The sequence below is a fragment of the Ylistrum balloti genome, unplaced genomic scaffold (genome assembly GCF_031769215.1).
Source record: "Ylistrum balloti isolate Yb309-2 unplaced genomic scaffold, AGI_CSIRO_Ybal_v1 Utg370598, whole genome shotgun sequence".
Lineage (NCBI taxonomy): Eukaryota > Metazoa > Mollusca > Bivalvia > Pectinida > Pectinidae > Ylistrum > Ylistrum balloti.
Genome location: NW_026782370.1, coordinates 794,209 through 808,750, shown reverse-complemented (window position 1 = coordinate 808,750; position 14,542 = coordinate 794,209). Strand labels below are relative to the sequence as shown.

General features: G+C 32.9%; 1 protein-coding gene across 2 annotated transcripts in view; it reads left to right on the top strand.

Annotated features, from left to right (window-relative positions):
- Nucleotides 1-13,185: 13,185 nt before the first annotated feature.
- LOC132556872 (protein kinase C-binding protein NELL2-like) overlaps nucleotides 13,186-14,542 on the top strand; it is a 44,544-nt gene continuing 43,187 nt past the window's right edge. For both annotated transcript variants that reach the window (XM_060221322.1, XM_060221321.1), the window contains exon 1: nucleotides 13,186-14,053. In XM_060221322.1, the coding sequence (XP_060077305.1) occupies nucleotides 13,579-14,053 (475 nt within the window). In that variant the 5' untranslated portion in view covers nucleotides 13,186-13,578. The remainder of the gene's footprint in view (nucleotides 14,054-14,542) is intronic.

Genomic DNA, 14,542 nt, shown 5'->3' with positions numbered 1-14,542 from the left:
TTAGTATCTGATAAAATACAAATTGTATACCGAATAAACTGCTTTATACAGATGTTTTATCTCTGTAGGACAGGTCAGTTCTCCTGGGGGCCTAAATAATTAATTAAACTTATCATATAGATTAACTTAACTGCATCACAAGTTGTTTTGTCTTTCTAAGAATCGGTGGCGATGTAAAGGGTCTAAACAATTAATTATTCTTTGTAATCCTTCCTTAAAACTGTTAGTGATGTTACAAACCGCAGAATTGTACTCCACACTTGTAGTTACACATTGTGTAAATTTGAAATAAAGGTTAAAAAGATATTTCATAATTTAATATTTTTATCGTTAAACATCTGACTTACATTCTATCTATAATCAAAACCAGGTGTTTTTATTCAATACTTGTCTTGCCGAAACCCATTACTAATATTTCCAGTCAGAATAATATGCTTTTATAAGAACAGACGACTATTTTGAAAAATAAAAGATGACAAAAATATTGATTACTGTTAAAAATCTTGTGATTTATATCGTAAAATTTGAAATGTAAAAAATCAAGATAATTTTGAAAATATATATCACATGATGTTCAGAAATGGCAATGCCATACTTTTTTATAACTATAAAAATGGCGATGATACATCTATTATCGAACTGACTGACTAAATTACATTTGACATCAATATTGGTGACAAATGCATGGCGTGTATGTACACTTATATCATTGATTTACGGTGTTTTAAAAGTACAACATATTGTCTCGGATCTCATTAACTTGATCGGAAACAAAACAAAGTCAAGTTGATCTACTAAATTAGACATATCTGTGCCTGAGCTGATTACCTAACACTTAAACCTTCTTATCTGTCCCTGACATTTGTTTTAGGTTACTTCACAATTGTTGATCGTGTAATGAGATCGATAATTGATCAATAAATCGATCCTCAATGCTTAAATATATCACCAATAGATCAGAATTTGAAATAACGAGAAATTGCAGTTCACGGTTTTGAAACTCGTTATAAAATGTACACGTTTTTAAAACGTATATATGAGATCGTTATAAAAATTTTGAAAAAATCAATCTTCTTCCTAATTTTTTGTCTCCAATTTTTAAATGACCATTTAAGGTATTTGAATGCAGATGATAACTAATGCAGTATTTATCCTATTTAGTATGTATAGTTCATATTAGTGATTTATACCCTCCGTTTGTGTAAGTATATCAGTAAGTACAATATGTAACATGTATATATAACAGATATTTACGTACGTAAATAGGCCTAGTCAATTGATACACATGCTTAACTCGTTTGATCTATATAGGACTTAGATCATCACGAGTTGGATCTCAGTTGGACTGACCCTCGTGTTTTGTCACCTGTGATCCTACAGGTGTGATAATGATAACAGATGTACACCTGCTCGGATATATGTCACGTGACTAATTATTATGAAGACCACATTGGATCGATTTAGGGAGGATTTTTTTTATCGTTCATGAGTTTCCAAGTTTCCATTCAACACTTGGCACTGTTATATTTTATCATAAAATACGAGAAAATACACCATTATATTATATTTATGAAACGAGTGTAAGATTTTTTTTTTCGTTTTTTAGCCCACCATCATCAGCTGGTGGACTTTCCAAATCGCTCTACGTCCGTGGTCCGTCGTTCGTCCGTTCGTAAACAATTTTGTTATCGCTATTTTTTGAGAAGTACTGAATGGATCTCTCTCGAATTTCCCTTGTTAGTTTCTCTTGATCCCTAGTTATGTCCATTTATTTTGGGACTGATAAGAAAAACAAGACGACCGACAAGAAGCCATCTTGGATTTTGAATTTGAAGGTTTGTAATCGCTATTTCTTGAAAAGAACGTGATGGATTTCTCTCAAATCTGAATTGTAGGTTTCCTTTGATCCTTCGTTGTGCCTGTCTGATTTTGGTACTGATCAGATAAATAAAATGGCCTAAAAGCGGCCATCTTGGATTCTGACTTCGAAAATATGTTATCGCCATTTCACTTGAAAAAAACTCCACAGATCTATCTTAAATTTCATGTATATGTTCCTCTTGGTCCCTAGTTGTGCCTGTTTGATTTTGGGACTGATCCGAAAAAACAAATTTGCCGACAGGCAGCCATCTTGGATTTCGCCTAAAAATATTGTTATCCTTATTTCTTGAGAAGTGCTGAATGGATCTCTCTCAAATTTAGTACGTATGTTCGCTTTGGTCTCTACTTGTGCCCGTTTGATTTTGGGACTGATCAGAAAAAGCATAATTGCTCTCATTCGAACATCTTGGATTTGCCAGGTAATGATTATCACCGCTATTTCTGGAAAGAAATGTTAAAATTTCTTATTATTAAGAGCAATAAACAGAGAAGAGGAGAGAAAAGATCTGGCTTTTAAAGAGCAAATTAAGATAAAACAATGGTGGGTGCCAAGATCCAAATGGAATAATTTTTTACATTTAGTCAAACCTTTCCGAGATTCATGAATAACATAAAATTAAAACGGGTTTAAGATCCTTTTTGATAACATGATAAATTATTTTGCCACACGTGACAGAAAACCATCTTCCCTCTCTTAAATCTGAAAACACTTAGCTTTACCGCTATCGTCCATATTGTGACGTCACAGTGTAAACTGCAAGTGTCTGACGTCATAATTCTGACGTAATTTGTAAAACTCGTCAAGAAATTTTATTTTAACTCATTAGACACGTTATAAATACAAACTACTTTTGGTCGTTGATTACATTCTATCTAAAACTGAAACTTATGCAAGATCCAATAATTTTTCAGTAATAGATATAATTAGATATATTGACAGTACCACGTGATACAAGAAATTTCTGATGAAACTCAATTCGTTACCTTATCTGTATGAATTTATGACATTGTTTTGTCTTCGTTGTTGATTTTTCTTTCTGATGATGTTACATTTTTACATTCAAGAAAATTTAGTTTTGTTTTATTAAGAGATCACATGATTTTTTAACTGTTTATATTATGAATATAATATGAAATTTTATTACAATAGGAAACATGATACTCTGAGTATATTTAAGGAAAATTCATTTTAATTTTCTGAATTTTGAATATAAATCGCAGGACTTTGGACAGCAATAACTTTTCCGAATGCAAAAATTGTACAATATTTAACAAGATATCAAAAAATAGATATATCATTCTTTTGCACATGAAAAATTGACATTTGAAACAGCAGATTAGAAAATATACTTAATCAAACTTTTAAACGTTATTATGTTTCACACGTCAAACAAGATTTAAGATTCCAAATAAGGAAACATACATGTTCAAATTCAAAAATCTGATACTAAATGTGTGTTGTTCTTGTCGTTTTTATTTTGAATTTTGTACATTATTTATCACTTTGTCAGTATATTGCTATTTCACAGCGTTGGACATGTCTGTGCATTAGCGCAAATAAGTCTTAACTGTTACAAGGACAATTACGTTGGTTGTATTCATTTAAATCACGGTTTTGTAAAGTTAAAAATTGAAGATGTAAAAATAGGAGAAAAGATTAAGAGAAAAAAATGGAAATAATACAATTTGGCTAACTTTGATAAATGTTTACGTTTCAGTAGCGTACGTGTTTCTAACAGATAAATAGATATCCAGCTATCTAATCTACGGGTCGGTAATGTCTATTATGTGTCCATCACAGGAAGCTTATACCTGACAGGTATCACGGCATGCTACAGTAATTACTTTTGAGAGATTCTGCACGTGCATCGGGTAGAGTTACGTACTGGCTAGGACAGTTCTTGATATACCTGTCACTCAAATCGACTGTTTTAATGAGCCGTTTCGGTGGTAGGAGAGATAGCGTGGATATTCAATGCTTGGACACATCCTTTACGGATCAACATAGCGACACGCCTTTTATATCCCTACACACTGCCTAATCAAACGAATTAAATATATTTCAATTAATGAATCAATTAAAAGGTAACTGATTGACGTCACCGGTTAAACGCCTTAATTGCAATTCACACCTGTGGGGATTTGATCCTGCGGGTTCAAGAATCAAAATCATTTTTGACATTTACACAAATAAAGTTATAACATGTATGCAAATTCTTTGTACTACGGGTTTAGTTCAAAAACTTTAGTCTGAATAAGGAATGATCCAAGCAGGAGTTTGTACATGTGAATGAAGGTCACAAGTGGAAGGAAGGTCACAAAACTACGATACGGAAAAGTGTTAATATAATTTTGTCGTGACACCAAATTTAGATTTTTTTCCCAAAACTAAATAAAATAATGAACAGGAGGAGATAGATGTGGACACTTTTGTTTCATCCAGTTGATTCACTAATCGGGAACTCGGTTTTGATATGAATGTAGAATTAGTTTTTTGAAGATTTGGCAAGAAACTGTATGTGTAATGTACTTACATTTCCTCGTTACATGCTGTATATAAATCACTTCATCCATACTGAGATATTTTATTCTTATCGGTATCTTCTGCAGTATTGGTTCAGAGTCGTGGGTGGCTGCTGATATAATTACCATGGTTTGTCGTAAGCCTGTAAGTGTCATGCTTAAAGTCCTGTAAATACCGACAAAAGTCCCGAAAATACACGTACTTGACATTCCAAAAAATATCCAAATTAAAAAAAAATACACCAGATTAGTTTAATTATAAGGAAAGTGCACCACTATTTCTGTACTTCAGCCGTTGATGAAACCAATTTTTATTTCCCTTACTTGGCACATTCTAAGTCCCTGTCGAGAAGACGGAGCAGCTCTGTAATGCAGTTTTATAATATATCTATATTTGTGTCTATCACTTATTTGGTATTGGATATTACCACTCTTTAACCTGGTAAGTCCTTGGTTACAGATTCATGGTTATTTTCTAGGTGAGGTCTCCGTGTTTTTATTCTATGTTTTATTTCATCACAATCTATTATACGTTGTCGTGTCCCATACTACAAGGGTGACCTGTGAACTCGACCTGATTCACGTAATGGAACTCCGAAGGATGACACAAAAAGTAAAAAAATCACTGTAACATTTGGAGATTACAGGACATTGCCGAATGTTGTTAAATGTAGATGACCGAATTGTCAAGAAAGTAATTTTTCAATCTCAAAAATAATAAAATGAGGACAAAACTTAAACAAACAAGTTACAGGAAGGGCAAGCGTCGTCTATTTTATCAGCCATGTAAATGTAGGTCAGCCAAAATAATGCCATGTTCTCAAATGAAGAACCGCGAATATAACAATCTTTCTTTTTACAAATGATGCACAATCTTTGGAACATTGAGCAATATTTACCCAAACAAGATAATTTATTGAATGATTCAAAAGTCACACTTTGTGATTGTTAAGGTAATATGAACAAAATGTTTTTAGGTAAAAAAAGATACCAGCAAGTCTATTTTTAACGTATATATTTATAATAGTAGACATGTCACAATCAGAAAACAATACGACTGATTATGATATGATTAAATGTGCTACCTGAAAAGTAAGCATTGGTGGTTGGTTTTTTTCACCTATTCTCACGACAATTATAAAAAGATACATTATTAGGCATTCTAATCTCCAATGAATCGATATACTACATGTGCTTATGTCTGTAGTATCATTTGATTGTTACCAATAGTATATATCATCTGTTTTATTTATTTCTTTTTTTTTGCAATATTTCTCATTTCTTCGCCACTTTCAAAAACATTAAAATGGTTTATTCATCATGCATCACACAGGTTTTTTTTTACATCATTTTCGAGGAATCTGCCTTTCGCAATTTTCTATCAATCTGAAACAAAGTGCAAGATTAAACTCCTCGGTTATAATGAGAAGTTTAAGTTTAACTTTTCAATGGGCAGATAAGTCTAGGTTTTACCTCCGCGTGGTCAGTTCAATTTAAGTGTAACCTACCAATGGCCAGACCATTGTCGGTTTATTATCTCAAAGGCCAGACCAGTTTAAGATATAACTCCCAATTGTCAGTTAGATTAGACTTAGCCAGCCCACGATAAAACAGTTGTTGTTAAACATCTCACGGGTCATACAAGTTCTGTTTAGCCTGTCAATGGTCAGACACTTGCAAGTTTAACTTCTTTATGATAAGAAAAGTTTAAGTTAACTGGTTATAATATTTTAAGTTTGACTTTCAATTGATCAACCCAAATTTCGCAACATCTATAAGTAGCTAGTAACTAGTTTAAACTCTCAAAGATAAAATCATAACCACTCTCAAAGGTAAAATCATAACCACTCTCAAAGGTAAAATCATAAAACCTCTCAAAGGTAAAATCATAGCCACTCTCAAAGGTAAAATCATAGCCACTCACAAAGGTAAAATCATACCCACTCTCAAAGGTAAAATCATAACCACTCTCAAAGGTAAAATCATAACCACTCTCAAAGGTAAAATCATACCCACTCTCAAAGGTAAAATCATAACCACTCACAGAGGTAAAATCATAGCCACTCACAAAGGTAAAATCATAACCACTCACAAAGGTAAAATCATACCCACTCACAAAGGTAAAATCATAACCACTCTCAAAGGTAAAATCATAACCACTCTCAAAGGTAAAATCATAACCACTCTCAAAGGAAAAATCATAACCACTCACAAAGGTAAAATCATAACCACTCTCAAAGGTAAAATCATAACCACTCTCAAAGGTAAAATCATAACCACTCTCAAAGGTAAAATCATAACCACTCTCAAAGGTAAAATCATAACCACTCACAAAGGTAAAATTATAACCACTCTCAAAGGTAAAATCATAACCACTCTCAAAGGTAAAATCATACCCACTCTCAAAGGTAAAATCATACCCACTCTCAAAGGTAAAATCATAACCACTCACAAAGGTAAAATCATAACCACTCTCAAAGGTAAAATCATAACCACTCTCAAAGGTAAAATCATAACCATTCTCAAAGGTAAAATCATACCCACTCTCAAAGGTAAAATCATAACCACTCTCAAAGGTAAAATCATAACCACTCTCAAAGGTAAAATCATAACCACTCACAAAGGTAAAATCATAACCACTCTCAAAGGTAAAATCATAACCACTCACAAAGGTAAAATCATAACCACTCACAAAGGTAAAATCATAACCACTCTCAAAGGTAAAATCATAACCACTCACAGAGGTAAAATCATAACCACTCACAAAGTAAAATTATAGCCACTCATAAAGGTAAAATCATAACCACTCTCAAAGGTAAAATCATAACCATTCTCAAAGGTAAAATCATAACCATTCTCAAAGGTAAAATTATAGCCACTCACAAAGGTAAAATCATACCCACTCTCAAAGGTAAAATCATAACCACTCACAAAGGTAAAATCATAACCACTCTCAAAGGTAAAATCATAACCACTCACAAAGGTAAAATTATAAAACCTCACAAAGGTAAAATTATAAAACCTCACAAAGGTAAAATCATAACCACTCACAAAGGTAAAATCATATCCACTCTCAAAGGTAAAATCATAACCATTCTCAAAGGTAAAATCATAAATCCTCTCAAAGGTAAAATCATAACCACTCACAAAGTAAAATCATAACCACTCTCAAAGGTAAAATCATAACCACTCTCACTCACAAAGGTAAAATCATAACCACTCTCAAAGGTAAAATCATAACCACTCTCAAAGGTAAAATCATAACCACTCTCAAAGGTAAAATCATAACCACTCTCAAAGGTAAAATCATACCCACTCTCAAAGGTAAAATCATAACCACTCACAAAGGTAAAATCATAACCACTCACAAAGGTAAAATCATAACCACTCACAAAGGTAAAATCATAACCACTCACAAAGGTAAAATCATAACCACTCTCAAAGGTAAAATCATAACCACTCTCAAAGGTAAAATCATAACCACTCTCAAAGGTAAAATCATAACCACTCTCAAAGGTAAAATCATAACCACTCTCAAAGGTAAAATCATAACCACTCTCAAAGGTAAAATCATAACCACTCTCAAAGGTAAAATCATAACCACTCTCAAAGGTAGAATCATAACCACTCTCAAAGGTAGAATCATAACCACTCACAAAGGTAAAATCATACCCACTCTCAAAGGTAAAATTATAGTCACTCACAAAGGTAAAATCATAGTCACTCACAAAGGTAAAATCATAGTCACTCACAAAGGTAAAATTATAAAACCTCTCAAAGGTAAAATCATATCCACTCTCAAAGGTAAAATCATAACCACTCTCAAAGGTAAAATCACTCCCAAAAGTAGATGAAGCTCTTATTTGAGAAATAAACAATCATTTGATGAACACGTTATATAGACCTGTTATAGATTAGTTGTTTCTCCGTGTATTATGTTAAGGTAATGACTTATACAATATTCTATATTAATAGCGTAGTTTAGTTATAACGTTAAATATCTACACTATTTTACACCCTTTGTTTAAGTTGTCAGATGTATGTCATTGTAACAAGATGTTTATCCTTGTATATCTATATACATACATAATAAACAGAAAATATGTTAGCTAAATATCGTCATGTTTGTAACGAAATGAACCCGAGTGAGTGTCGGGACTTACATAAAAACCTCTGTACTGCGCTACACTATCACACCCTCTCATTAACATACAAGTGTTAAAGGGCCTAACCACAATATCGGCTGTACTTATAGTCACCGAGACAGCTTTGACAACCCGAACTGTAAATCACAGAAATAGATCAATAAAAAATATTATATAAATGAAGAAACCTTTTGTAATTTAACACAGAAACAAATATGAAATATAGAAATTAGAAAATATGACATTTTATAAAGTATCCCACAAAATGTGATTTTTTTTTTCGCACTTGAAGTGCACAATGCGGTCGTCAATTTGCCACCACAATCCCATGCTGTTTCCCACTCGTAAAGGATAATAAACGATAGAGAGCTTATCGCAGTAACTAAGTGTCCTCTTAAGTAGCCGTTATGCTATAACCTATTGACAATACACACGGAGCAGATAGCAGACAGTCAGTCCACGTTTTGGATTAACTCTTATTGTGAGCTTCGACTCTTGAGCTGGCTGTGGGCGAAAATGACTGCTGAAATATAAAGTTATACTTTGAAGTGTGAATTTAGACTAAATATATGTTATAATCAAGAATTTTCGCGGTTAAAATATCCAAATCGTATTGTGTGTTTAATCCCAAAATTATTTATATAATGTAGATATATAGTCCATGTTATGTTTCGCTGTCAAGTTCACACTAGTGAACATTAACGGCCAAGATTTCAGGGATTGTGTACTAGGTCATTAGTAGTGACGGTAAATACTTGGTTCAATCCATATCAGTTCGTGATAGTCAGTGATTGTCAACACATATCTCACCAAGCTGCTTCTCATTGTGTACTGGAGGGATGTTGAAATGAACTGTAAACATTGATATTTATTGTTATTATTATTATTGTTATTATTATTATCATTGTTATTATCATTATTGTTATTATTATTATCATTGTTATTATTATTGTTATTGTTATTGTTATTATTATTATTATTATTATCATTGTTATTATCATTATTTTCTGAACAAGTTATCGAAGTATGTTTTATCATGGGAATTTAGCAGTTTAAGACCACTATATTCGTTATTTCTAAAATCCATTTCGATTAGTTTTGTTTTGTGGGTGTAAACTGATCAATTTAAGCGAGGCAGTTTTAAATTATGCTAAGAATAGATCACCTTTCATCATGACCGGATCAGTCGAGTATAAATAGTGAGTTGTTTTTTCCGAAACACGTGTATTCATTCATAAAAATAAAAATAGATTTTCAAATGATAACAGTAGTGATTAAAGCTTCGTTTCTACATGTAATTACTATGTACATTTCACCACATCGTACCTACATGTAAATCAAGGATATAAACTTTTTTCACTAAGAAATTATTGGACAATTTGTACAATGTTCTATAAGATACATTAGATAAAACCTTCTCTTTCTTAATCAATTTCAAAATACCACAGTTCATATATGTCCTGACTGTTATAGATATGATCACTGTTACATGATGAATTCAGGGTATATAATTTTTGTATATAAGCCAAGGTAACATACATATATGACTAGGGGCAAATGGGCTTAAATAGCTGACATGATTAATAAACCAATTGATTGATTGCCGAAATTCACGTCAATACATACAAAATGCCTCATCATCACGGACATAAGTGTGAAAATCGTTATCAAAATAACTTCTAAATCAGGAGAACACATTTGAGCCAAATATTAGCATGTGCAACAATTAAGGTAATTCAATCAGTTGTGAAAAATGTACACGTTGATGTATCATAGAAAATTTTGCTGAGCAATATCGCAGGTGCATAATCAGGTATATAGTGTAAAATTCAGGCACATGCATAAAAAACGAAAAAAAATTGGCCATTTTACAGTTGAAGTCATAGGTTGGCTTTTAACGTGATATAAGGGTAACCTGATTTTATCAAATTAAAGACCTGTTTTAAAATTAGAACTCTAAGTTCAATCAGATAATTTTAGGTCGTCGATATAATGATAAGTAATGTATGTTAGAGTCAAAACACAGATGAGAATTCCCATATTGTAACAGTGGACCACTTAATTCATAAAGCATTACATGATTGTTGAAATGACATATCTGCATTTTTCCATTTTTTTCTGCTTGAGTTTTGATATGAAATATGGCCTACATTCTTCATATATCACAAAATGCTTGTATGTCAGTGACGTGACCATCCGTTTAAAAATCAATTGTAGACTGAGAATATGACGTCTGATTTTATCTCCTTCAGTATTGTTAGATTTATGCAAAAATAAAAGAATTGTGGATAATTAAAAATATATATATTTGTAACTAAATCATTTCTTATGTAGTCTCCACCATAAACGGATTATAACTTGGTGGTATTTCGTTAAAAATGAAGGCACAATTCAAGCGAATAAACACGGTAGTGTAATTATAAGAACCGATTACACTGACGAATCATCTATATTTATAACCCCATATGTTCGGTAATATACCTAACAGTTTCGACACATCTGGTGTCTCAGCGCTAATTACAATGACATCTGTAGTTGTTGCTTATGTTTCCAAAACAATTGTTTTCACTAAATTTTAATAGGAAATATCATAGATCAGCGATTTTTTTTCTCAGAGCCAAACATCTTACCTAAAAAGTAAGTATCTTGTGTTTACAAACTATGTCTAAATGTGTTATATTTCTAAAAACAACTAATGTCATCTCTTGGCACCATGCCACGACCGGAACCTATAAGACATTAGCTATAAGAAATACCATAAAAACGGAGGTATTCCGGAAGTGTACTCCATTACAGCACCGCATGTGGTATCTGTCAACGTATCCGCGATCAAGTCCAAATGTACATAGAAGAAATCACGCTAATTTATATATAACTAGATAAACCGATTTGATAGCGGTTCAGGCAGTAGTTTGATCATACGTACATAACATTACACGTATTTCGTTGATATAGTGATATTTAATATTTCCGTTAATCTGGATTTTTTTTTTTAAATCCACAGGGTTAAACACTCCTATTGACATACGGTATTTAAATCCCGTCTGTATGTGTCATCGGAGGAGTGCTCTGTCCCCTCGACAATTTAACTAGATTCCAAAACAACCCCTCATTTCCTACTGGTAGGTATATAGAGTTGATGACATTAACTTCTCATTCATTCCATACTATCTAAATAAACAGAGTCTATATTTGTTTTAATTCTTCATTCATATCCGCACGTTACGTATGCCATTGTTTACTAAACATATGCATACCCAAAGGCATGGAGGTCGAGCCGGTTGTATGTTTACTTCAGCTTTGACTAGCATCATGTGTTTATATTAATCATATTCTATCTCCTACAGTAGGGTGGCGGTAATAAAAGGTCGTAGTTATGAATATATAAACGATTCCATTGTCGTTGTATAGCCATGTGCATTCTTGTGTCAATAATAATTTGCTCTTTGTAAGCTTTGCCGACAGAACCGCCTTACACAAGGGAGTATGGGCCAGTTTAGTAACAGCCAAAAGCCTGTGTATCCACTCGGGTGTATCCGTCATGAGAGAGGGTGTGTGTTAAGTGTTGGGAACGGCAACTATTTGACAGCATGAGAAGACTGACATACACCCGGATAGCAGACGAGAGTGACTGGAGTTCCAATGGGAACCGTGAAGGATCGACAGTGAATGCACGTGTTTTACCGACTGCCACGGAAATGTATATCACAGCCACGTATGTATGGAGGATATGGGACTCGACATAACTAAATATGCAGTGATACAGGTGGACTATAGACAATGACTGATGTACTTTAAAGAACAATATAAAATAGTCTGTTCTTAATTCCGGAACATCAAAGAAAGTCATTCAGTATCGGTGAACATTATTTGTTTTAACTAGCATTTAAATCACCTCAAGTTTGGTCATTTTTGTATTATAGAAGAACCATTATACGTTTTCACTACTACTTCAACATGATTTTAAGAAAGGATAATAAGAATATACATTGTCTATAACCATATTGACTGAGAACCGCCTGCTGGAACACACAAATCATGTATATGAAAGAGAAGAAAATACAGGGAAAATCTCAGGGAGGAAAAACAAATCTCACTGCTTGAGGATTTTATATAAGCACGTTTAGTGTTTTTTACTGGATGTCAGGGAATGTATTTGTACATTACTACAAAATCAATTATATTATTGTAACGTGTGTTATAACAGATAAGCTGGTACAACGTCCAAGGCACTATAGAACTGCTTAGAATCACTGGTATTTTACAATGGGATGCTGTTTACAGGCACGATAATATTTCTTTGGGAAATAAGATGTTACAGAGTGAAGAATACAAAAGTGATGAAAATCTGACAATTGGAATTTCCATGGATATTTCGGAGATGCTATGAATTGTAACAAATACGGATACATCAACATTATTTTCTACAACGCTGTTTTAATTCTACCTCATTTTTAAATGTGGTTGTTGGTACAATGCAGTGGATATTTGTGAAGATATTTATAATGCATCAAGGCTAAAGGAACTTATTGCTGTGTTCGATCTATTCTATGTTTATGGATTGAAAAACAAAATATTGTAGTTTCTTACAACATTTCTTTACAAGGGAACAAAATCCAAAATAGTATTGTACCAGAAGGATTAAGTTATATTCTCATACAAAATGTTAGTAAAAGGAAACTTTTTACACAATTTTCTTGATATATCATACTCAGCAATCTTAATATTATACACGATAAAAGACAGGGAATGAACAGACAACAATCAATATTAGTGGTATGTTCGCTTCCGCATGTGACCTAAGAACTAAGAATTACAGACTTGTAAACAATAATGACAGGCCGGTGGAATACTCCTTTGAAAACGGTTTGAGAATACAGATGACAAAAGCTGTAGTTCAGGTAGACTACAAACAATTTTTCTCATTTTTATTTGAGGAAAAAAATGACATTAAAGTGACGATAGAATTGAATTTATTAATAAAGAACCTGAGGGGCTGAAAAGTCCGTAGCTTGGTCCCAGATCTGATATGAAGTTTGTAACCCAATACAGAGTGTTTTCTTACGTTGTAAACTACCTGATCTTAACTCTGATAGTTCTACCTTGTGCAGATTCATGTATACTTTTACTAAATGGATGGACACCCCTGTCCGTGTATGAAAGGACAGGAATGGCAGATGCAGTTGCGTCCGGATTTGTAATGAGGACATTCAAGGACGTCAGGACAGACGCACATACATACAGTGCTGAAGTGAAAATATTACAAATTTACAAAGGTGTTGAAAACTTCCGTGAAGTAACAGCTAATGAAAGTTTGGGAAACATATATAATATCAGTAATTTTGGTGATAAGAAGATGTGTTATGCTGATATCGATGAAAACGAAAGTTATATTTTCTTTTTAACTGTCTATAAAGAGCGGTTATCAGCACAGTATGATGACATTTTTGGTGCTGCTGTAGATTTCACGGAGGAAAACGAGGATGAAGTTATACAACAACTAGGTAAGTAACGTCACTTTTACATTTCTCATTTGCCCACGTGTTGGTCATATGGTTAGTTTTAAAGAGAATATCATTACCTATATATAATTTCACAGATAGGCAGAGTTTATTCATTAATCTTGTATGTTAGTTTTGATATCGAACACAAGTTTTATCTGTACAGTGTTAGCCAGAATGTTAGATTGCAATTTGTAATCCTATCTGGGCACAGTTTGCTTAAAACCTTCCAATTTTCCGGAAACGTTCTTAGGAATGTTACATTTTTTGTTTCTTTTTACCCACTGTTTTATCTCAGAAGATACAGAATTCCTGATAAAATTTCCGAAAACTAAATAAACACTTATAAGCGTAACGTAAATAGTTTGTTATTAATCAGATTCACAAACCTTTATTCGGATGTGCATCCTAGATATTATCATTATGATATTATCCATATTTCAAACTAGTTCTGAATAACCTCCTCGTCTCAAAAATACAGCTCATATCCGA